We start from the raw sequence: 26,185 nt of genomic DNA, 5'->3' as shown, positions 1-26,185 counted from the left end.
CCTCATTCATGGTTGCACCGTAAAGAACCTGTACCGCTCGACTTCAAGCTACGCGTGTTTCCCACATTATTTTATGACAGAACAATTATATTTGAAAGAAACGATATAATCATAGCAGTGGTGAATATGACGTAATCAACCGCACTGTTATCAAAAACGATAAGTTTTAATAAGATAAAATTGAAACGATAAAAACGACCAATGCTGTGATCGGCAGTATTGATGCATGTCGGTTGAAACGAGATTCACGTGCAAAGAGAAAGGGGTTTTGCTTTTTTGTGGTTTTGACGTGCGTACGTTGGGAGATATTTATTTCTTATCAATTCTATAAACCGTACAGTTTCGTGTGTCTAGAGATAACGATTTTCAGATCAATTTGATTTATTTCTTAATATTTCTTATGTTTAATCATTCATCATGAACGATTTGTAATTGAACTCCTTTTTATCTCTTTAATGACATTGCTCCAAAATTTGAAGTCTAAAGGGAGATATCTGAATTTGTTTGTTTATATATTTATTTTAACATGTTCATTTTCTGATAAAGGCGTCATTTTTATGTCTAATTTTAAAATGTACATCAAAATAAGTTGTTCGTAATGCATACACATCTGTATAAAAATTAATGCAATTTTCAATTATAAAAACCATATTTTATGGATATTACAAAAAAAAATCTTGAAATAAAATAAAAACATCGCATTTGTAAGATTCCATACGCCCAATACTCAGGCTAAACAAATAGAAGGATATTTTGAATAAAAACAAATCTCTCTCTCTCTCTCTCTGAAAAGATAGATAAAATAGTCCAGAAAAGTAATCATTAAATTAGTTCAAACTTTATAACATAATGCCTGAAAAATACATTTTGCCATTAGTAAAAAAAATTAATTTTAAGTATTCCGTTTGTATAACCATATCTTAGAATAACTACACTGTTGTGTTACATTTTGATTCATAATTTGCAATTGTGAATAAGAAAATGACTAATTTAAATTATTCATGCAATCATTAACAAGTGAAAATTGTCAAATTAGTGAAAGACACTGTAATTTCTCTTTTGGGGAATATAAGCTCTATTGTCTGCCGATTCTCATGGATATTTTTACACATATATAATTGACATCATACACAGATAAAACTTTAAAGGATATGTGCAATGCATACAATACACATACTGATAGTTATTGACCACCCAAACTTTTGAATATAGATGAATTTAAAAGTAAATGCATACAATTTTTTTGCTCGCACATATAAACCCAACAGTTAAAAACAAAATCTCCTAAGAGCTCTTAAAGTAAACTTTTAAAAGACACATAAACAGTTTAGGCTTTGAAATTAGCAACTGATTAAGAGGTGAATAAAAGATTTCCCAGCCTTTGATCAACAGATTGCAGTCTTCTGGGAAATAAACAAGCTTGTAAGATTACGTACAAAGCTGTCACGATATAAAAAAAAAATAGGTTAGTACAACGATTAATCCGTAATATTGATTATTCCACGATCAAGAACAAAACAATATCTGTTTCAAAACGATGAAATGTATTTGATATTATGTTTGAATAACTTTTAGTTTTTAGTTTATTAGTTTTGTAAGCAAATTTTACCCAGTAAAAAGACTCATGAGCCCCTCAATCGTTTCATTGTAATTGATGATGAGTGAAGTGTTCTTGCAATGTGGTGTTTTGTGCAGTACAAAAGTATTTCATAAGATAACAATTACATCAAAAGGTAACATACTGCACTCAGCTGCAATATTTTCATCTTCAGAGAAAGTTTTTAAAAAAACTTATTTTTGTATGATTTCAATGCACTCATCAAATTAATGACTAACCATTTAAATTCTTAAACAAGAAAAGTTCGACAACTCAAGATGTGTTGAGGTGATTTAAAGAAGGAGGATATGGAAATAACGAACAGTAATCAATATCAAAGTCCATAAAACAATACACAATAGGAGCAGAGCAAACACGGACCTCCGAACATCAGAGGTGGGGTCAGGTGCCATGGAGGAGTGAGCATCACTTGCTGACCGGTCACACCTGCCGTGTGCTCATTGTCATGATCGTGAAATAACGGAAAAATCAGTGTATCAATTCAGGGTATAAATAATGGACTAACAATTGGTATGAAAAACGTCAGTCAGCATTTGACTCAATGATAAATTGTATTAATAATTTTGCTGACAAAGTCATTGTATCGACCATAGAACTTACGAAATGATGACTTTAAACGAGACTACTGATATTCTTGTTTCATCAACTTGCTTGTCAATAATTTACCTCGTTTTAGAAATTGTTCATACGTAGAGCATGCTCTTGCGTATCGAATCAACTGAGATATATACACTCCGTATGCAGGTGATGAAGGTATATTGCTGCATAAGTAAGGGAAGTTGACGATAGAAAAGTTAAAGTCGTCACGTTTATCATGTAACTTGGTTGTTAGGTTACCATTATCGTCTTTTCAAGTAAAATTTCCAAGTATGAAAGAGATGTGTCAGACTTTGGGGAATCTTTTATCTCAAGCTCTCCTGGATATATCGTATCGACGTAGGAATGGAAATTACCATTGTTAATTGAAAATACGTCGTCGATATATCTGAAGGTCGAGTTGAAGGCTACAGCAAGTGTTTTCTTCTTTTCACGCATAAGATTTTGCATAAATTCTGCTTCATATGAATACAAAAATAGGTCTGCTAATAACGGACCGCAATTGGTTCCCATGGGAATTCCAATAGATTGTTGGAAGACCTGGTCTCCAAAAATCACACAGATATTTTCAATCAGAAACACAAGCATCTTCTTGATGTCAACTTCAGAGTAATTGTGTGTGCAATCAGAACCTTTTTTAACAAAATAGTTTTGCAAATGACCAATGACCAGGTAAGTAAATGATACATTTAATCCATTCTGAGAAGGTATCAACGTCTTCTTTTTCATATCTGACCCATCGTCTGGCGTAATTTTCAACAGAATCCATAAAACATGTATTAATGAAATTCTGAGACCAGTTGAAGAATCGGGGTTCCCTATATTTAAGACCTTTTAAAATAAGTGATCTAAGGTCCTCATTATTAACTACATTTACGTCACCTGTAATAACGTGTCCAGGAGGACTATAGTTATAGGGTGAAGAAGAACATGAACACGATGGGGGATTTTGTTTCAGATGCTCTGTATCTAGGCCATGTAAAGTTTTTATGTAATTGAAAAGTTTGGAAGCAATGGTCGATATGTATTTGTAGGAATACAAGGTGTAGTCTTTAACTTGAAATATGGTGGAATACAAGACTGGACCTTTTTGTGATTAAGAATATTACTTATATTAACCGCATCAATTCCTTTATTGGCATATTGAAGTTTAAGGAAAAGACGGATTGTTTTAGCTGCATTTTCTTCCGCAAAACGTGCGGGTTTAAAAAGCCTATGATATGCAATATCCAAAATCACAGATCCGAGTCTATATTCTGGTGTCGAGGAATCAAAAATTGGACTTTCTTTGGCCTTTTCAAGAAGACTATTTAAAAGTTTCAAAGGTACAGAGTTAAGTTTGGTGCGAATATGATGTAGACCTATAAGGAAAGGATATAGAAAGGATAATCCAGTTTCATATGAGTAGCTCAGAAATAAAAGAAAAGAAACATGACTCCCCCATATTAACCAGGAAAATGGAAGGAAAGTAGTAGCACAAGTCTGCTTCTAATTTTTCAGACTGAAAAAAAGCCATATCAACAAATTTCATATGAAAAAAAACCCAATTGTTTATTGTATCCATAGCTACATTGTACTACAAGGGTTGCTCCACAACTGTTAGGAAACCTTTAATAGTCTAATATTTTCATCAACACTTGACATAAAAATTATATGGAAAACATTATTTTATTTTCATTATCTTTTTAAAACAGAGAACATTACTTATTAACATTCCAGGTATTCATTGTTGATGTCATTAAAACACACAGAATAGGCAAATTATTCAGAGCAGAGATGTCATATAGTAAATCTTCTACATTGCAAAGCTTTCTTTGGAGTTTATAAAGACCAAAATGAATACTTTATTGTGGGTATGAATAAATAAGAAATGTTCAAGCCCATTTACTGATCCTTGCCTATGGTGCATGCATACTCTTTAAAAAATCCTAGTTTGAACACTGCATTCTTTCATTTTTATCCCAATCATTAACTTGTTTTATCGGTGAATCTTTTAACTGGTTCAGAGGAATTTTATTCTTCTTTTATTTTATACTTAAAGGTTAATATGTCAATTCTAGAATCTATTTAACCTTAAGAAACCCTTTCTGAAGTTTCTGGGAGGCAGTCGGCTTCAAAACTATAATCATAGAACTGTGAGTTGTGATAGGGTCTCGATTAGTGGCACCAATGATTGATTTAGATAGAATCGTTTCAATGAGAAGAGCATTAACTTACTATACATCGAACACTCAATGCCAAATTAAAATTGCACCTAAAAGAATGCTGTGTCACCGTCATTTCAATTATAACTGTAGCAATGGAGTGCAGTAAACATGGATGTACACCTAAGAGAAGACAAGAAAATATGAGATTTTAGAAATAGCTTATTTTATGCACATAGTTCCCATGTTTGCACATTTTTAAACAGTTTGAACATAAATATTTTTGAAAATCCTAAAAGTGGACATATAAACAATTTATGTAGTTTAAGGGGAGTTTAAGATTGAATCCTAAGCCTTTGATCCATTGCGCAATACTTCCAAGATGTGAAAATATAAAACTTTAATCTTAATTTTTCATCATAGGAAAAAGAATCATTTGTATTTACTGTTACAGTGTATAAAGCAATGTTTTCACTTAATAAATAAAATTCAACAAAATTAGATAGTAAACAGAATGATTCCTAATCACGAAGAACACTTTACTAGGCACACTAGTTAAATTAACCAGGTATTTCCTTCAGTGTACTTAAATTATTAAATTAAGGAGTTTTTCTATTGTAGTTTTCACACAGTAAAACCTCAGTTGGCTGACTTGAGAGTATTATATCTGTTTTTTGATATTCATGATCATGATGAGTAAAATGTTCTTGCAATACAGGGTTTGTGCAGTGTGTTGGGAAAAAAGGAGAAAGCATAATATTTTAACGTGCATAAGTTTTAAAAAAAAAAATTGTAATCCATCCAAATTTTTAATCTTTTTAGACTTACTTTGTATAAGTTCAAAGTATTCGTCCATTCATTCGTACCAGTAACGTTTTTGAATATATAACAAACAGTTTTAAATAAAAAAAAAACCGTCGACATACATTTTTTTTCTGTTCCCTCTTTCATGATTTAATGCCATTATGTCAATTTATATGGGGTAAGAGCGACGACTCTCTTACGTGTTGTGTGCCATTTTTCGAAGCTGAATGCTTATCTTTTCACAACCATAGGCTTAGTTGTGATGGAAAATAATGAACTGCAGTAGTACTGTGCACCAACATATTTGATAAATGATGTGAATCAGATGTGAATACAAATTTCAAGAAACTTTTAGTAAATTTGGTTTCACAAAATTTTACCAAAATCAACAGCATAAAAACACAGCTTTTTAGCTTTCGAAAGAAAAAAACATTCCCCACGAAAACGTCCAGGCTTTTAGATATCATTGATAGTTAATTTTTCAATAAAAAGGAACTTGTTATTATTCATTTGCAAAATTACTTTGTTAAAAAAATTCTGGTTGTACACACAAATACTCTGAAGTTTACATCAAAAAGATTCTTGAATTTCTGATTGACAATATCTACTGTATGTTGTTTTTAGAGACCAGGGCTTCCAACAATCTGTTGGAAATCCTATTGGGTACAAACTGGGTCTCGTTATTAGCAGACCTATTTCTATATTCATATGAAGCAGAATTTGTCCAAAATCTTAAACGTGAAAAGAAGAAAACGCTTGCTGTGACCTTCAACTCGATATTTCGATATATCGACGACATATTGTCAATTAACAATGGTTATTTCCATTCCTATGTCGATAGATATATCCCGGTGAGCTTGGAATTAAAAATACCATAGAGGCACATCTGTTTCATATTTAGATATTTTACTCTAAAAAGAACTTAATTGTTATATATCAACCGAGCTTTATATGATAAACGTAATGACTTTAACTTTTCAGTCGTCAACTTCCCTTACTTATGAAGATACCTTTATCACCTGCATTATATCTCCAAGTTGATTCTAGACGCAAAAGCATGCTCTAAGTATGAAAAATTTCTTAAACGAGGTAAATTATTGATAAACAAGTTTCTGAAACAAGAATATAAGCCTTCTGGTTTAAAGCGCATCATTTTGTAAGTTTTATGTTCGATACTGTAACCTTGTCAAGGAGTACAATTTATCATTAAGCCAATTGTTGAGTGATGGTTTTTCATGCTATTTGTATAGCCATTATATACACACTGAATTATCGACGGATTTTTCCCTTATTCTCCGATCATAACAAAGACAACACGGCGGGTGTGACCGGTCGACAGGGCATGCTCATTCCCCCTTTGCAACAGATACTCCTCTGATGTTTTTGGAGCTAGATTTGTTCTGCTCCAATTTTGATTAATTTAATGGACTTTTGAGGTCGATTCTATATCTAATAGAATGTATGATTATGAATGTGTTTTGAATTCCATGGTACATGTATATAGTTCAAACGGTCTTTGGGTCAATAAGAAAGGTTGCTTTTTTATTCCATTGATATGTTCAGCAGCTGATAGTTTAAAAAAATACATATACATGTAAACATGCTAATATCGTAGGGACATTAAAGAGCAATGCACTGAAGCTGGATTTCTGTTCTTTTAAAATAATTTTCCAAAAAAGCTTTTTGGTCAGTTTCACATCAAGGAATCTTCTTTCTAACCATCATCATAGTTGATTTTAAAGACTCATGAAATCCTTGCCAAGGAACCCAATACATTCCACCCTCGTGCCTACCGTAGACTCCGTTAAGGTTGCTGCGGTAGCAATTAAGGTACCACCAAGCAGCTCGAAAGTCCTCAGCACAATTCCCTGATTCGTGGATATCGTTATCATTGTCGAAGGTAGAAAATTTCATATCATTGTGATAGTTGAGACCGTCATCTAGAATGTAAAAAAATATATTACATCATTTCACCGAAGAAATGTAAATCTTTATTTTTTCACATTATATTAATATATCTCTATTCTCTGTTGGTGTATTTTTGTAATGGTATGTCTTGATGACTCTCTAAGTTAAACATTCGAACTTAGTCGCGGAGTAAGGAATTGATCTTTATGTCGTGGATTTGAATCCTACTGTCAGACTTGGAAACTTGTTTTTTTTCTCGGATGAGACCGAGGTCCCGTATCAAAGTAAATGAATTGCTCTTAATAAATCTAAATTTCGATCATTACCAACCTGCGTTTCCATGGTATCCTGAAATCTTAAGTTTATAGGAAGTTTCGGGCCCTCCCAGAAAGAAGTTAGTATACGCAGCATATCTCCTCTGACTTGCTTGATCTTCTAATTCGATTCTAAGTTCGTAATCTCCTGTTTTCACAATTTCATGGAGTTGACTGTTTCCTGAAATTTGTATGCAATAAAAAGCTATTTTTCAAAAGCAAAAACAAAATTCACTTTCATAAAATTAACCAAATAAACCTTCATGTTTTTTTTTTAACTGTACTTGTCAAGGAAATGATAACTGTACAAAATGAATTGAAGGACCCTTAAACAATTAGCTTCATTAAACAATTTTGGATAGGAAAATGCCGTATGAATCATAAGCATGATCAATACTTTGCGTCTTTATTACAAATTTATGTTTAAATATGATTATTAAGCCATGAATACAAACCCTTAAGCAATTAGCTTCATTAAACAATTTTGGATAGGGAAATGCCGTTTAAAAAAATTTTGTAATGTGAGCTAAATTTAAACATCTTTTGAAATGGATAAGAAATTATTTCATCAAATAATAAAAGAAATGAAAGAATTTTTTAATCTAAATGTGTATGTGATATTAACTTCGCTTATTCTAAAACATACTTTACGGTCATTCTATAAAAATTATCACTAAACCATTACCCATATAGAAACTAGCAGAGAGGTCACCAAATCCTGTCTCATATTGGGTCCAGTTCCTGTAAAAATCTGTACTGCCATCCACCCGTCGTTGAAAAACCTTTAATTTAATTCAATAAGCAATGAAAATTCGATAAAAAGTTAAATCTTGATTTCATTGCAAACGTATTTAAGAGAAAATAGATCGTAAAGTGAAAACTATTTTGCTAGGCTATTATGTAAAGAAGAATGTTAAATTTCGTAAATAAAAGAAAAACAATGATTTATTAATTAAAAAAAATACACGCAATTTATAGGAAGTTTTTCTTGTATAAATATTTCAATGTTTTTATCGAACCTCAAAAAAGAAATCCTTTTCAGGAAATTTCATACATAATTTCTATGGTAAAGAGTATAATGAAAATGAAGACTCAAAAATGATTTTCTTGATAGGAAGGTTTTTAAGAAATAACATATATGATTTCAATATTTTCGAAAAGGTACTTTACTTACAATCCATCCCCCATTATCTACGGTCATTTCACACAGAAGTTCACGCCATTCATTTGTGGAAAACAATCGCCAAAATCTGTAAGTAGTTGTATTTTGGCTCACCAACTGTCCTTGACAATCTTAAAGAAAAACAAGGTATTTGTATGCTTTAAAAACCTCTTGTAATTACAGTTAGGTTCAAAAATACAAGTGAATCTTTACTACCATATTTGTATTTGCAGCGTTCGTCTCCAAAGTTGGAAGGACATTGACAAGGCTTCGTAAAACCAGGCTTACAAATCTGCCTCTGTTAAAAAAGAAGTAAAAATCTTGAATTTTTCTGTCTATGCTTCTATTTTTGCTCAAACAAATTTAACTGAAATATATGTCAAATCTGCATTTATTAAAAAAATCATATAAAAGCGTTTTTTTCTAGGACTTTTGGAAATATTATCCATTATGGAATGTGATGATGACGAAAAGTAATAATCCTCAAACCTTACATTAACTTTTACAAATCAAGAGCAGAGCTAACAGACCCCTGGAAATATAAGAGTTTGGTCTAATATCCCCTTTGACTGATCGCATAGAAGCCTGAGTGTTATATTCGATTATAAACAAAGTCAAGTTTTCAACTCCGTAAAGCAATGTCCAAACAATTGCACTAAAAAGGTAAACCAACATCCTACATTAATACAGCTGTAATTGGAAATAAGGTCATTCGTCATAGCATTAGCAAAATGGTTACTTAAAACGAGATTAATGATTTCCTTGTAATATTCAATTATTTGTACAAAAGCCTTACAAGATATACATGTAAATTAGATTGATTTTACTATGAACAGGCTCTTGTGTTTTGAATTAGCTGGGAGATTGGCATCTTGCAATAAAAGAACGGAAAAAAAATCCAAGAATTGTAATGTTTAGTTGTTAGCTTGGCATTAATGTCTAATGTTAAAAAAAAATCCAAATATGAAGTAAAACAATGTACATTTTGGTGTTCCTAGAGAATTGAAAATGCATCAATATTGTTCCTAATGTGTATTCTAACGAAGGTTGACAAGTTTCGCATGTGCATAGAGATTTGAAAGTCGTGGATTTCTAATGGATTTCATAAAGAAAATTACACTGTATGAAAATATTTTATCTTATTTGTAAAATTTAAGAGCAAATAAAACCAAAGAAATATAAAAATAAAATAAAATTAATAATAATAACAACAACAACAAAGCCAAAATAGGAATAGGAGACATATTTTGGAAGATTTCAAATGTTCTCAAATTTATACGTACAGATATTGTCAATAAGAACTTCAATAATTCTTTTAAGATTAACGTTCAAGACAAACAAATTTTGTAGGCGATCAATTAATAAGATTAAAAGTTTTTTTAATTGAAGAAGTGGTTATTCATAGACTTTGTCTAATTTGTTTTGATTGAGGAATTATTGTAAAAAATGTTGAAAAAATGTTGATTTTGGAACACTGTGAAATTTCAAGTATCCAGATAACTCAAACGAACTCTGTTGGATGTATTTACTTGCAAAAAGAGAGAAATTTTTAAAGTTACAATATTTCCAAGGGCTGAAAAATCAAGTAAAAGACTTTCAATTTGTATGGATAAAGATATCATTTTGTAAACTTTTTATTTCCCCAGCTGTATAGACCCTTGAAAGAAGCACATGTACTTGCAAATCTACTCACCAGCTTAAAACGTTTGCATAGTCCATTTTCATACGTAGACTCGTTGGTTCTGTATTTTATGTGTGTGTGACATGTCTTAGAATCATTTTCTTGACAAAAATCAAACGAATAACAATTCTCATTTCTTACACACTCAGCGGCACATTGTCTCTTTGTAAGTTTCATGTTGAATGATGACGTAAATTCTGAGTTGTTCACGAAACCAAGGAATTGAAATGTACTCTGCAACTGTTTTTGCCCCAAAATAAATTCCATATAAAGTACAGAAGTAATAGTTAAATAAAAATAAAGATTATTCATCTTGTTTCTCAGAATACCTGATACATAAAATCCAACCTAAATTCTAAGCTGTTTTCAAATTTAAATGATTTATTATAGAAAAAAATATGAAAACTAACCTATCTTTGTAATTGATTTATTCTGTTTGGTGAGTTTCTATGAAACACGCCTATTACATGTATGAAAGAACATCAATTAATTATTAATTATTTTATATCCATACAATATAGAGTATATTTACAAAAGTACTTCAGAAAAAAAGGATGTGAAATTTCATTTTGCATTAAAAAGGACCAACATATGTTTTCCATTAATTCCCTTATTAAGTATCTCTTCATCTTCTCTCCTTTAATCGATCTAATGAAATTTAAGAGAGTAATAAAAAGGACATAAGAACAAAATAGGCACTTGTTTTAGATGCATGTTTCTGGCAAAAACCAAAATATAACACTCTTGGCAGGGTTCTCCATGATTTAAAAGTTTACTGTGTTGCAGAGTTTACGCGAAGCATTAATATTTTGCGGTATTTTCGCCATCAAATTCGCGATTGAATCAATATTCATTTTAATAACAAAAGAATACACGCACACATTTTTAAAAAAAAAATCACTAATTCGGTACACAAATTGTATGGTCGTAAATATTGAGAACTACTTACTATTTTTGAAAGTAAATTTGCCATGATTTTTTTCAGTTTTCTTGATTGATTTGCCGAATTACAATAAAAATCTTCGGAATACTTTTGAGAGTTTCTTGTAAACTAATATAAATAGTTTATTTACATCAATTGATTTCGATACTATGTTTAACTTTAAGTGCCAACATAATTCTAGAGCCGTGGCTCTATAGAAAAACATATTAAAATAGTTTTAAAAAATTAGTATGATGTACTTTTAATGCAAATACCAATTATTACTAGAAGTGTAAAAACAAATTATTTGTCGTTGTTCCTTCATGCGTAAACTCCGGCGAGGGTCAAGGAGATAATTGATTATGCGAGGCGAATCCCTAATTAAGTGCTTATTAATTGCTCTACCTGTTAGATTTGTTTGATTAAAAATTCAGTTATAGAGAATTTGTATGTTTAGATTCCTAATCATCACAGATCTTACTGTGTTGGCAAATTTTTTAACTGTGTCGCACGCATAAAATTTGAACCGCTACTGTGTCGGAGAAAATTTTACTGTGTCGGGAGCAACACAGTAAAACAGCTCATGGAGAACCCTGTCTTGGTGTTCCTGGAATATGTATTGGATCGTATTTTGACTGATATATTTCATATATACATGTACTTTTAGGACTTTATTTTTATATAAAAACTTGACAATGATATATTCCGTTTACCGATCAATACATAGCTCATTTTTTGGAATTTTAGTTTATGTAAGCCAGACCTCATGTTTGAATGCAATAAATAAACAATCAACTTGGTTTTTTTTGTTGGTAAAAAAGGAAATGAACCAAAATACTAGTATATTGCATTTACTGGTATTTCATGACGACATTCCAAAATATTAACTGGCCCAGAAAGATCCTCTGTCAAACGTGATAAGAGAAAAGAAATTTTCTATTTCGATAAGGATCTCACACAAAAATGGCCGTCTTAATTTGCATTCTTGTTTTCTGTATGGTAGGAGTTGTATTTACAGAAGAACCTTGGAGAAAGGAGATCTTGGAATTGAAAGAAATCGTCAAGCATCAAAACAAGCAGCTAAATATAATCAACAAATTAACAGATGGTACGACAATTTATATCATGGTAGTAATCCGAACATGAATTAAATACAATGTAGGTGTTCATTGATCTATTTAAAAGCTATAAATTATGTTTTTTTTCATTATTATTTGATTATACATGATAATATGTACACAAAATCTCTGCAGAAAAAGTTTTATATTTTTGGCATATACGTATATACCCCAGCATAGCTAAACGGTATTTTTGGCAAGTTTTATCAAACTTATGTTGGTTTGAGCAATATATTAAATTATAAATACTGAGTTGCCCAGCTTTGAAAAGAAGATATGTTTAGAATACCTCTTTGAGTAAGGTTAATAATTGAACGATAACATAACAGAGAAGAATAAAATATATTTTCCAGTTTTGTTTTCAACGAATAAAATATGATAAAAAAAACAAAATAGTTCATACAATTTATTTAGAAAAAAGCAAACTTGACTCTCGAATTGCAACTTTGGAAAAAATGGTTCTTGACCAGAAGGAATCGATCGAAAGCAAACAAAATTTCAAGATGCCACGATTTCAGGAGACACACCATGGGATACAAGAAGGAATGAAAAAAGTTGTCTGTTTAAATAGATGACTTATGAAATATTGTTCTGTTTCATATAATGTATGTACATGATGGCATTAGGATGCCACTTATGTTGAAATGTAGTGATTTTTGATTTTTTTGGAGGAGGGGAGGTGGATAGTCAATTTACAAATTTTATCTATATTACATCTACTAGTATTTTACATGTAAAAGTGATAGTAACATTTAAATAATTTTGAATCAACGATCTATTAAAGAATCAAAAGGGAATTGATTCAAATCAAATCAATATCTGAATGTCATACGTATAACATAATTTCTTTTGATATGCATGTTTTCAAAAATTCAAATAGTTGTATAAACGTACATATTACTACACTAGTTATGACTTTATAATAAAATGTATTGTAAATGACAGTATTTCATATAACATTAGAATCGTGCATAATGTCTGCTACAGAAAGTATATTTTATGCTATTTCTATTATTTTTTAATGAATTTGCTATTGGTTTGAAAATTAGGAAACTTGCTATAGGTAGGCATATTACAGTAAAACTAACTGATGGTGGTTGTGAATTGCAGAAAGAAGTATCCCAACAACCGTTGCCTTCCACGCCTGTTTTTCACACTATGCAGGTAATCTTGGACGTGCTCATGAGCTTGGATATGATTATGTTTTCGTAGACACACACGCTGCTTATGACAAGTTTAGTGGAACATTTCGAGTCCCGTCTGAAGGAGTCTATGCGTTTACTTGGACTACATTCACCTATTATGGTGATATTGTCCTTGAACTTCTTGTAAATGGAGTTGTAAAGGGAAGGTCTCATTCAGCATCAACTGGTGATGTAATTTCTTCCACTGGATTCGTGATTATTTCAGCAGCAGTAAATGACGTGGTGATGGTCCGAACACATCCTAATTTTGATCCTCGTGGTGTTATTAGAAGTGATGGTGCGCAAATGTCATGTTTTTCAGGCTGGAAAATAAATTAATATTAAGTCTTTGGCAAGAGGTGTTATTTTTAATAAAAGAAATTATTTTGATTTTGGGGGGTCTTGATTGTACTCAAAATATAAGCATGGCTGGGTAAAAAGTTTGACATTATATATGCACGCATATGTAACGAAAAAATACATATTAAACAAAACAATCTGCTTTAAAATGCGTACCGGTATTTGTTGACAGCTTTGTAGTAACAAAAATGTCCATATGTTTACGACATTTGATACGTAAATTAAATGGATCTGTGAAAAAAGTTCATTGTGTTTTAGAATAGAATAACCACCAGTCCACTTTGATTGGTTACTTCTGGAATTATGCATTTGGTAAAGACTTAAACTGGAAGTCCTCATATGGTTTCGAATACTTTTTTGTCGATTCAAATGATGGTCGTCCCCCGTTGGCGCAGTGGTTAGAGCGTCTGCTCTAGAGTCGCGAAGTGAGGAGTTACTCCTTACGTCGCGGGTTCGAATCCCACTGTGGGGCGTGGAGACCGGTCCTTCGGATGAGACCGTATAAACCGAGGTCCCGTGTCGCAGTAGGTGCCGGCACGAAAAAGATCCTTCCCTGCTCAATGGCCCTCAGTGCCGAGTATAGGAAAAGATTTGCAGCTCTCCACCGGCAAGTGGTGGCGTCTCCATATGAGTGAAAAATTCTCGAGAGGGACGTTAAACAATAAACAATCAATCAATCAATCAAATGATGGTCTGGATGATAAAGATTTTGATTCTTCATTACTTCAGAAAAGAAACGGAAATACTTTCTTTGTCAGGAATCATCATTAATAATTTATTAAAATGATTAAAAACATCCATCCTTGCTTATTACTAGAATGAAGTTATTTTATATAAATACATTTAAAGAGAAATGTAAAAATGATCAATAAACTTTCATGGATACATGCAAAAAATTGTAAGAAAATAATCTGGAAAGGCTCGCAAAATGTAAAAAAAAAATATTCAAGTCATGTCCAGAAAATGTAAGAAAAAATGCACATGTAGTCTAGACTTGCAGACAAACATTAGAAAATAATTGAGTCAAAGCAAGAAAAAATAATCTAGTCACAAAGTTACAAAATGCCAGTATGCAATGAAAATTACAAGTAATCAAAGACTTATAAAATGGAGTGGATCCCCCCTTTTTTAAATGTCCGTTCTTTTTAGGTAAGTTGGCATGATATGAGCAATCAGAATTGTTTATATTCCAGAACATTACATTTTTGTTCGAATTTTAAGTACACGTGCTTTATGTAGCTTAATTTAGAAGAAAAGATAAGATAATCAAGGTAATCAAGTCAGTAATGCTTAATTTTATTTCACTTCTAACTTTATATATGTAGCATAAAAATTTATGGGGGGTTCTTTGTTAATCTCGTTTAAAATCACCATTTCGTAAGTTCTATGGTTGATCACAGGTGCTTGTTGACAGGAAACCCCTTCTCCACCCTCTCCACCTCCGAATATACACCCGGTTCCAAAGATATTTTTATTAATCTTTTATCAGAAATTTATCTCTAAGTACACACTGCATTGTATTCCACATGAAAAATCCAAAATACAACGTAGATTTAACGTTAAATCAAAAAAATCATACACCTGGTATTATAAAGGTAAGTTTCTTCCACTTAATAACACTGGACCCATCTCGGATACTGGGTCTAAAATATCAAATACATACTACATATCACTGAAATGTGCCCTGATATCTTGTTTCGGTACACGTACATATTTATACAAGAGGGGTCCAGTCTTAACAAATGGTAGTGACTTACCTACATGTAATACCGCGAGTGTAATTTTTTAAAATAAAACGTTAATTTTACATTATGTCTTCGGATTTTTCATATGGAGTACAATGGAGATGTGTACTAAAAGATAAATTTATGAAAAAAGATGATTAAAAATTTTTTTGGACCCGGGAAGAAGATGCTTGACCACAAGCACCTGTGTGATCGATACAATGACCTTGTCAGAAAATACATTTTATCATTGAGTCAAATGCTGACTGACGTTTTTCTGTTATATTTCCGAACATGACAAGGAGCAGACGGCGGGTGTGACCGGTCGGCAGGGGATGCTCACTCTTCTATGGCAACTGATCCCACCTCTGATGTTTTGGAGGTCCCTCTTTTGCATTGTTCCTACTTTGTATTGTTTTTGGACTTTCGTTCTTGAATATTGTTTCGTTATCTCCATATGTTTCAGTCTGACTGGTTGAAATGTTCAAAGTATATCTGCTTATATGTTCATATATTGAAATTTCAGATATGTAAAGCATCATATTTTTCTTTTTTCATCTCCACTGTACAATTTTAAATAGAAATGGTATACTGAGTTTTAAATCTAGCAGAGACTATATTTTTGGCAGATATATCATTCTTCTTTTCTGCCTCTCCAAATTATTATAGAACAATGAATTTAGTTATAATTTTTTGACACAATCAAAGACGAAGAAATTTTAAAAATTAAATTAAATTATTATTAAGGGACTAATGTTTTGAAATATATCAAATGAATATGATTTTCCAAACAAACTACAATTATATAAGCTATCAAAAGCTTCCAATCATCTAAGAACAGATTTGATCCAAAAAAAATTTACATGGAAAATTTTGGACGAATTATGGACAGTTTGTCTTCATATTAAGGATGTACTCAGTATTTGCATAACTATTTTGCTGTATCGAAAAAGAAAATCAAGCTTGCATCACATTCTGATTGGGCATTCATATCCAGAAGATATTGGAGAAAGTGATTACTTAGTATATGCTTCTACCATACTTTCGGAGGTGGATCATAATCAATCGACAGATCGAGACGTCGAATCCATTACCTCTTCTAATCCAAAGACATTGGCTGAAAATAAAAACTCTTCTGTGAGTCGATGGCTTTTAATCTGAAAACATTAATATTTTAACATTAGTGAATGTTGCAATTGCTAACCAAAATTTGTTTTTAGACTTTCACAAATCTTTTAAATTTCAAAACTTATACTCCTATCAAAGATACAATTATGTCCAGATTTGAAATGTACATGATTTTTTTTATGGAAAAGTATCCTGTCTATATAATTGTATTTGACCTGCAATACATTTCAATCTGGACATGGTCTTTGACATTCCACTTCATTCCATTTAATTCCAAGAACAAATTTAGCTTCATAGAATTAAAGACTCTCTTTTCAATTATTTGTGAAAGATAAAATGAAGCTAAGAACAATCTTATCCTTTATTTTGCCGTTGCAGGTAAAACGCATTCTTTGAATTGCATTGTTTATGTACGCTAAAGTTGAATCTGTCGCAGGTATTTTGACAAGGAAGAATAAACTTTTTTGCTAGACAAAAAAAGAAAGAAAGGAAAAAAACAAACAAAATTTATTACAACCGCTTAAAAATTACATTGCACAAAATGTGAACTGGCCTAGAAAGTATTCCTGAGTTATTAAAAGTGATAAGAGAATAAATCTCCTATTTAGATAAGGATCTCCGACAAAATGGTCATTTCATCGTGTGCTCTTGTTTTTTTTTTATTTTTTAGGAACCGCTTTAACGGAAGAACCTTGGAGAAAAGAACTTTTGGAATTGAAAGAAGTCGTCAAGCAGCAAACTAGGCGTCTGCAGGACAATCATAACCAGCTACAAAATCAACTGAATCTTATCGCCAAATTGACAGATGGTAAGACAAAATCAGAAGTTATATCCATTTTGGCAAACAGGAGCCGGTAGTGGTATTCATTGTCAATTTGTTTAAAACTATAATTAGCACAATTTAAATTTTATTTAAGTTGTTTTTGTATTCAAATATTATTGTGTCATGCTTTATCCACACGTTTCATATTTACCATAATAATCAGGATGATAAATATTATAATAATCTTTTTTTTTTTTGTTAAAATAGTTTGATTAATATTCATTAAAGAAAAACAAACTACAAATTGATATGCACAAATTGATAGATTATTGTGTGACCATTTTTCACTTAAATATCACATCTGAAGTATTAAACTTTAAATAGGCGATGAAATATTTTGATTTGACGCTATATTTTTACTAAAGAGACCACAATGTCGGAAAAAGGTGAAAATTGACAAAAGTAGAATTTTTGCGTGACACATGCAAATTTCGTTCAGTTCTTGAAGATATAAGTTTTAGAAAATTATAGGTTTCTAAACCTGCATACATGTCCCCTACCGGTATCCGCTTTTCTATTGGGATGTGATTTTATTAGCCTCTACATATTTAAAGTACTCGCGAAAGTATATATTTCAGTTATTAATTGTTCATGAATGAAAAGTCTTGGAATTAAGTTGATCTTCCTCACAAAGATGTGTTTGATTGCAATGAAACAAATATTTAACAAATGAACAAAAGTTCATCTTACATGGTCTTTTACATCTACACCCGGGTCACTTTATGTCATTACACTGGCACTTACATTTTGCAGTTCTTTTCTTGCTTTACAGTGCAATTCACCTGGCCATGTTCATATTTCTGATAAATCTTTTGTTTTGTGATACAATTATCTTAAAAGAAACACATGATTTTGACTTAGTATGTAACTTTAAATTTTGATCGGTTGAGAGCACCGTATAGTTTCAATAAAAAAGATTTTGATCAGTGATATAAATTCAGTAATTGGTTAACAAAATGTTACTGGATACCATAGATTTTTTAAAAAGGGTATCTACAAATTTTGAACTGATAAAAAACACTCACCAAACCATAACAATTATACTTTAAACGGAAATACGTCATAACATGAAGGTATTATACATACTACCTTAAGTGCTTAATCCGCCGTATGTTTTTAATTAAACGAATGTATTATCACTTATTTCATTAAAGACAAACTTACCTGTATGTATCTAATTCATTGTAGAAAAAATCAAACTCGAATCTCGAATCTTAACTTTGGAAAGATTGGTTCTTGACCAGAATGAGTCGACTATTGACAAACATATCTTAAGCCTTGCAAAGTGGCAAGAGAAAACCCATGTAGGTAAGTGTCAGATAGAGCAAGATATAAGACTGTCATTATGTCTTTAAATGAATCTGACGTTTACTGGATTTATGATAAATAATTAAACTTATTTCAAAGCAAACTTAAAGTATGATGGAGTTAGACTACCGTTTGTTTTACGAAAAAAATCTGTTTATTGGACTTTTGCAAGAAGCACTGACTTTTATAATTGACGGCTTTCTTTTACATTAGGACAATGTATGGAAGCTCTTTTACGTTATACATGTAAATGTTTACCTCAGCATTTAATTCAACAAAAATAACTGGTTATCTCAATGCACAAAAAGTTGTCCTTGAAGAAAACAACAACCACCCTGCCCTTAACTCCCGGCCTTCACATATACGTTAACACCATATACTTATGACCACAAGAAAGAGTTTTCTTACCCATTATCAATTTTGCACCTCCGTACATCATGCATGTATAAAGGTTTTTAAATGTCAAAATAAACCATCAACTACCAAAGACAGTGCTTCTTGCAAAAGTCCATCTGTGAGTTTTTGATCAAATTTACTCGACGAAAAAGTATGAAGATAACTAACAGTGACTGATCTCAAAATATCTATAAACAATACAAAACTGTGAAGATTGGTCGATTGATTATATGTTGTTTCACGCACCATTCGAGAATTTTTCAATCATATTATAGAAATGTCCCCACAAACCGGTTAATGCCTTTAAACTTAGATCTTTCTCTGCACCTAGGGCCATTTGGCAATGAGGAATCTTTATTGCCCCAACGCCTGCCGGGACACGGCGTCTCTATATGAGTGAAAAATTCTTTTTGATCTGACACTTATTTCAGGACTCCAAGAGCAAAACATGGACTTTGCCATTATAATCATATGGGAGGCGAAGATATCATTTAGTGAGCCGTTTGACGTTTTTCACACTTGTTAGGCCATTATTTACACACTGTATTCACTCCTTAATGGCACTTAATCCAACACTTTATGTTTTGGGGGTCCTTGTTTGCTATATTCCAATTTTGTATTGTTTAATGGACCTTTGAACTTGAATTCTGTTCGTTATCCCCATATATTTTATTCTTATAATTATACAATTGATAGTTCGAAAGTTTAAAAGGATCCGGACCTTACTTTTTCAGAAATAAGTGTCCCTTCAACCGTTGCCTTCCATGTCTGTTTTTCCAACAATGTAGAAAACCTTGGTCGTGTTCATGAGCTTGCATACGATCAAGTTCTAGAAGACACACACGCCGCTTATGACAAGTTTAGTGGAACATATCGAGTTGTCTGAAGGTTACTATGTGTTCACATGGACAACATGCACGTATCATGGTAATATTCCTCTTGAACTTCTTCTCAACGGAGTTGTGAAGGGGAGGTCTCATTCACGATCAACTGCTGATGACGATCCTGCCACTGGATTGGTGATTATTTCGGTAGATGTAAATGGGTCGTGATGAAAAGAACACATCCTGATTATAATCCCCAAGGTATTATTTTAAGTGACAAGTGGCAGTCTACGTGTTTTTCAGGCTGGAGTTTAAATTGATATTTAGTTTCAAGCAGGAGAGACATTTGTTTTTAATAAAAGAAATTATTTTGATTCTTGAACTTTTACATTTATTCCCTGGAATTGGACTCAGAACGACATTACTTTAGGAAATAAACCCTAAATAGTTTGCCAATTTCTCTATAATTTGAATAAAAAATGAATAGTTTAGAATGTAAAGTTATAAGTATGATATACTAGTATTTCATTTCTAATGTTTAGGAGAGAATCATCGGATACTTATAACGTACAACATTTTTTTTTCATGAAATGCTTCATGAAATAATAACATGACTCGGTGAGAGGTATCACATTAAATGTATACGTATTTTCATTAACATCCATATAATTATATAAACCACAAAGAAATTAACTTTCATTTGGATACCCATTTCCGCCCTACATGTAACCCAGGGTTGAATCAGTACATGAACAGCGCGCTACACCCGATAGACTGCTCGGCTATCAAAGCAAGTCCAGAAACACTTGCTTTCGATGCCGATGACTGTCCTACAGTACACGGTCATTGAGAATAGAAGTGAGATATAGTATTTGGACATAAGTTTATTAGCTTTAAAGAGAACCTTTACCAAAATATATATTGTAATGAATTTTTTACTTACAAAGGACGTTTTTACAATAAAATTTTACCAATCAGAATTCAACCAAAAACCGAAGTTGGTATTATAATAAATGGAAATTATTTCTTCACTTAAGGCAGTTATGTTAGTTTAAGAGTCAAGACATCAATTCTTCTTCTTATATAGCAATATACCCCTACTGCCTGTACATAGGACATAAATCTCCCAGGTGATTCATAATGCAAAACACTGGATTACAAGTACATTTTTTTAAAGTTAAGACAAGATATTGACAAACAAGTTTATAAAACAAAAATATTAATAGTCTCATTTGAAGTCATTCTATGGTTAATTTTTTCAATCGATACGATGCAGCAAATCTAATTTTTTTTACTGAGTCGAAAGCTCACTGACGTTTTTATACTATTATTAGGCCATTATTTAGACAAAGTCGTTTGGGAAATCTCCTTTCTCATGATCATGACAAGGCGCACACAGCTGTGTTAGTTATTAACAGGGTGTATTTGCACCTCAATGGCATCTCATGATACGTCTGAATTTATACATACTGACTAACAGACTCACAGATAAATACACGGGCATATGACGGACAACGGATGATTAAACGTGCTTATTATCTTTGAGCTAAGGTAAGTTAAAATCTAATAAATAAGATTGTACCAGCTCTATAGCCAATATTATAGGGCAAAAGGCGACAAGAACATTTTTATAGTCATGTATTATAGAAAGAGGACATGTTCACTTTTACAATAAAGTGAAAGGGAGCCGACCTGTCTGGTTTTTATTGGTTTCATAAAAATCTCAAGTTGTGTAAGAATTTTCAAGAACTCGAGAAAAGAACATTTCATGTTTGAAAGTGCTGTCCATCTTATCTTTTACATCGCACATGCATACTGCATTAATTTCAAACAGAGATTCTGCAGTTAATGTTTGGTTACTCTGAACATCATTTGCGTGGAGTTCATTGAGTAATACCAGCCATGCCAATGAAACCAGTTTATTCCTTTCGCGTGCTCATCGTTTCCATGGTCACCATTCAGGTTGCTTTGTTGACAGCCTCCATACCACCAAGCTCCATGGCAATGCACAGCACAGTTTTCAGGCCAGATATCATTATCCATGTCAAATGTTGTAAAGTTTCGACCATTGTGGTATTTCAGGCTGTTGCCTTCAATATATATAAAATATATAAAAAAGAATGATAGATTGAATATTGAAGTACACGTACTTACTGTTCGAAACTCCTTGGAAGGAGTATTGAGGAAACTTTCTAATAACGTTTTTTTCCTATAGGTTATTTCACTTTTACGTAAGAAAGTGCAATGATGCAATGTATATATACAGTTTCATGTATTTATATATGCTGAGGCCGGTATGCAAATTATTCCACGTTTCCAACTATCACTGATGCCTTGGCATATACCCAACAAACTAGACAGAAATTACTTAAACAATGTCAATAAAGTTTGTGTATCATAATGTTTATTTATTTTTCATTCATTTTGATAATGAATCCAATAGAGATTTTATATTTTACATTTATATAACATACCCCGGTATATAAGCCATTCAGGCCAGTTCTATTGCGTTTAATTATTACATCTGAACGCATGAAAATTTTCATTTCATTTCCATTATGTCTGTTTCAAAAATCTTAATAAGATATTGTTAGATAATTTTAAATGATTAAATTAAAAAAACAAACAAAATTCTACATTTTTAATTGAATTGACGAAAAACATGGCTAATAAAGCTAAAAATTCCTCTTTGGCCTGTATATACTATAGTTTATACCGTATGCTTGCAGATGCTTGCTTGATCATTGATAACAAATGCATGTGTACATGTTTCACCAAAATATCTAAACACATTAAATTTAATGCAAATTCTGTTTGTGTTATATTCTTTTGCACAAAATAGCTTAAAAGATTTTGAAACATGGTCGTAGGAAGACACATTCGCTGTTTACAACATTAAATTTACAAACAAATTATCAACATAGCTGACTGCATTTATTAAATCAATATTCAAAATTAAAAAAAAAAATTCTTTGTCAAAAAATCAGTTGTTATTCCAAATAAAAAGTTATGTGTTATGGTTTTTAGCTTTTGATGAGAAACCTACCAGCATTTCCACTGTAACCAGTCACATGCAATGTATACAAAGAGTCTGGACCATCGATAGAAAATTGTCCGTATTTGGCATATCTCAATTCTCCTGCTTTGTCTTCTAATTCAATTCTGAGTTCAAAAATCCCCTCTCTTACAATCTCATGTATGATCTGATTTCCTAATAGACAAAAATATATTATTGCATTTTATATTGTACATAAATTTTCAAACACTGAACAATGGAATGTTAACGTATTAAGAAGAAGTCATTCAATTTCATGATCTTTGCAATCCTCTAAAACAGTTATCTCTTTGAATGTTTGTAAATATTTTGTCCTTAAAAATAGCTTTATCATTAAATAACTTTTCCCAAGGAAATCCAAATTATGATAAAATTGCAAACACTATATCAGGATACTTATCCAAGATAAAATTTGACAGAAATGAGCTTTTTACCAATCTGATTAAAATCAGATCTTTGTTACGCCCCAAAATTCTGATGTCGATACACAAAGCGACATCAGGATTTCATCAGATCTAACGAGACGCGAAGCGTCGAGTTTGATCTGATTTTAATCAGATACGGCTCTTCGGATCAAGTTACTGTTATAATGATAAATTTATTATATACCCCCTTATAACTAGCAAAATATAGCGAAATAAAACTGAAAAGATCAATTGTATAACTTTTGTCCATAAAACAAAGCATAAAAACAATGGCCTTTTTGACGCGCAAGAAAATAACGTCATGTTTTTGTGTACTATAATTGTCATCAGTTACAGAGAGTGGTGATATTGATTCAGAAAAACCACAGTGTAATGATCCAACAACATTCACGTGATAGCGTAAAATCAACAGTAAAATTGAGTGATACACATTAGGTATATAATAAAAAGCGACATCAGGATTTCGGGAGCGTATTTCTGTCTGATTTTAATCAGATAGCCTTTTAACTTGACATTTTCAAAAAGGAATGATAGTTAATCTATTGTAATGGATTATCAGTTTGCTTTTTAAAAAAAATGAAATCTTTCTGAAAATTAAAAAACCATTTAATGAAGCTTTTTAAAAATATCTTACTGAAAAGTTGAAAAATCATTTTATGAAGATTATTAAAATATGGAGGAATAAATTTTGCGGGGAGAATTATCATTAGAGTCAACAATATATATTTTTGGCATTCAATATTCAATTTATAACTTCCACTGAATATTTTACCGAAAAAATTCTAAAACAAATCGTGTTACGTTTACCTAAATAGAATTCACTGGTTATATTACCAAAACCCAACGCATATTCCGTCCAATTCCTATAAAAGTCGGTACTTCCATCAAAACGACGTTGAAAGACCTTCAATTAAAAACAAGGTGATAAGACCGCGGAACATTAACTGGCAAAATTGGAAATATACAGCTTATTGCAAACATGTTGAATAAGTGTACTAAATATAAATTGTTAAAAAATGTCAAAACATTCAGTGTGATAAAAACAAGGTGATACATCATGTAGTAAATGTCTAGATTGTATTTTCTTTAACATTGTACATTTGTTAATTAGCTTAATTATATTGTTAATTAGAATGAAACATATGGAGATAACGAACAATATTCAAGATCAAAAGTCCACAAAACGATACAAAAAAAGGAGCAGAGCAAATGCGGACCTCCAAAACATCAGAGGTGGGATCAAGTGGCATAAAGGAGTGAGCATCCTCTGCCGACCGGTCACACCCGCCATGTGCTCTTTGTCATGATCAGGAAATAACGGAAAAATACGCTGTCAATTCAGTGTATAAATAAAGGGCTAACAATTAGTATGAAAAACGTTAATCTGAAATCTATACAAACTATCCATCCTCCATTATCTGTGGTCATGTTACAGAGAATGTCACGTGGATTTCCGTCCGAAAACGTCCTGGAATATGTGTATGAAGGTTTGTTCAAAGGCACAAGCCTTCCGTCGCAATCTGAAAACAGAAGCATTTTTAAATACTGCTATGGTGAATATAGATTTTACTGACGTCAAAGTCTTGTCAAGGTAGAACCTTACCATATCTGTATCTGCATCTCTCTTCGCCAACATTATCAGGGCATCTACAAGGATTTGTAAATCCTTTCTCACAAAGTTGTCTCTATAAGAGCAACACAGAAAAAATATAAAAAATAGTATCTGATGAGGCAGTACCATCATGAATCAGAAATCGAGTAAAAATTACTAGATAGCTGTCTCTGAGGATGATGTCATGTAAATTTTTGAATTTACCGGATGGCAGTGAATTCAAAAGTAGTTGCCATTTTGTAAATTTTGTATATACTGCCACCCGGTAAATTCAATAGTCGCTGATTGTAGATCTCAAACTGAAAATTGCATATATAAAATTGTCGCGACCAATTATAATATTCGTGGCTGGATCAAAGACCAAATACTTCAGAATCAACGGGGATTTTTGGGATTTTTGTCTCTGTACACAGTAATTGATTGATTGTATGATGCTTAACGTCCCTATTGAGAATTTTTCATTCATTTGGAGACGCCATCACTTGCCAGTGGAGAGCTGCAAATTTTGTCCTATACTGGGCACTTACGGCCATTGAGCAGTGAGGAATCTTTTTCACGGGACCTCGGTTTATACGGTCTCATCCGAAGGACCGGTCTCCACGTCTCACGGTGGGATTCGAACCTGCGACGTAAGGATCAGCACCTTACTTCGCAACCCTAGAGCAGACGATCTAACCACTGCGCTACGGGGGCGGCCTACACTGTAATTGAATTCAATTCCGTATTTTTAAACTACTAAAATCTTAAATTTATCAATTTGAAATATGTACTTACTAGTTTGTATCTTCTGCAAGGTCCTCCATTGAATGTGTTACTGGTAGTTGTATTTTTATCATACAAGTAACACGTTTTTGAATGATGGTTTCTACAGTAATCAAATAAATAACAACTGTTGGTTTGCAAACAAATTGAAAAGCATCTCATTTTAGTTCCAACATTATATCGCTCAACAGTAATAGGCACGGGTACATCACCAAGATAATCAAAAATGGAATATAAATATTCCAAACAGTGAACCAACGAAATGCCATTGAATAAGATAATGTTAATTATCAAACCAATACATTTCATAGTTATT

The 26,185-nt window shown here is 32.0% G+C and overlaps 3 protein-coding genes across 3 annotated transcripts; 1 reads left to right on the top strand and 2 right to left on the bottom strand.

The window, feature by feature from the left end:
- Nucleotides 1–6,834: 6,834 nt before the first annotated feature.
- Nucleotides 6,835–10,405, bottom strand: LOC134264226 (fibrinogen-like protein A). Its single transcript, XM_062746525.1, has 6 exons — nucleotides 10,370–10,405; nucleotides 8,764–8,845; nucleotides 8,560–8,678; nucleotides 8,071–8,167; nucleotides 7,402–7,566; nucleotides 6,835–7,103 (listed from the first exon to the last, which is right to left on the bottom strand). The coding sequence occupies exons 1-6, from the start codon at nucleotides 10,403–10,405 to the stop codon at nucleotides 6,862–6,864; spliced, it is 741 nt and encodes a 246-aa protein (XP_062602509.1). The 3' UTR covers nucleotides 6,835–6,861.
- A 2,837-nt stretch (nucleotides 10,406–13,242) lies between these two features.
- LOC134264225 (uncharacterized) lies at nucleotides 13,243–20,229 on the top strand. The gene is made up of 5 exons (XM_062746524.1): nucleotides 13,243–13,258; nucleotides 13,379–13,750; nucleotides 17,278–17,472; nucleotides 18,676–18,795; nucleotides 19,926–20,229. Exons 1-5 carry the CDS (start codon nucleotides 13,243–13,245, stop codon nucleotides 20,075–20,077), a joined length of 855 nt encoding a protein of 284 aa, XP_062602508.1. The 3' UTR covers nucleotides 20,078–20,229.
- Nucleotides 20,230–21,860: 1,631 nt separating this feature from the next.
- LOC134264224 (fibrinogen-like protein A) lies at nucleotides 21,861–25,018 on the bottom strand. Its single transcript, XM_062746523.1, has 4 exons — nucleotides 24,897–25,018; nucleotides 24,303–24,399; nucleotides 23,062–23,226; nucleotides 21,861–22,105 (listed from the first exon to the last, which is right to left on the bottom strand). Exons 1-4 carry the CDS (start codon nucleotides 24,921–24,923, stop codon nucleotides 21,861–21,863), a joined length of 534 nt encoding a protein of 177 aa, XP_062602507.1. The 5' UTR covers nucleotides 24,924–25,018.
- Between the last annotated feature and the right edge of the window lie 1,167 nt (nucleotides 25,019–26,185).

This window comes from Saccostrea cucullata, unplaced genomic scaffold (genome assembly GCF_032062105.1).
Source record: "Saccostrea cucullata isolate Sc308-1 unplaced genomic scaffold, CSIRO_AGI_Scuc_v1 ctg954, whole genome shotgun sequence".
NCBI lineage: Eukaryota > Metazoa > Mollusca > Bivalvia > Ostreida > Ostreidae > Saccostrea > Saccostrea cuccullata.
This window is presented reverse-complemented; position numbering and strand designations above follow the sequence as displayed.

Coding starts and splice junctions, on each gene's coding strand:
- LOC134264225 (XM_062746524.1), top strand. Junction 13,751..17,277: donor TGGTGTTATTAGAAGTGATG/GTGCGCAAATGT, acceptor TATTTAGATAAG/GATCTCCGACAAAATGGTCA. Junction 18,796..19,925: donor GCAAGAGAAAACCCATGTAG/GTAAGTGTCAGA, acceptor TTACTTTTTCAG/AAATAAGTGTCCCTTCAACC.
- LOC134264224 (XM_062746523.1), bottom strand. CDS start 24,923: ATGACCACAGATAATGGAGGATGGATA. Junction 24,400..24,896: donor CAGATAATGGAGGATGGATA/GTTTGTATAGAT, acceptor TTTTAATTGAAG/GTCTTTCAACGTCGTTTTGA. Junction 23,227..24,302: donor AACCAGTGAATTCTATTTAG/GTAAACGTAACA, acceptor TTTGTCTATTAG/GAAATCAGATCATACATGAG.
- LOC134264226 (XM_062746525.1), bottom strand. CDS start 10,405: ATGAAACTTACAAAGAGACAATGTGCCGCTGAGTGT. Junction 8,846..10,369: donor GACAATGTGCCGCTGAGTGT/GTAAGAAATGAG, acceptor CTTTTTTAACAG/AGGCAGATTTGTAAGCCTGG. Junction 8,679..8,763: donor ACGCTGCAAATACAAATATG/GTAGTAAAGATT, acceptor TTTTTCTTTAAG/ATTGTCAAGGACAGTTGGTG.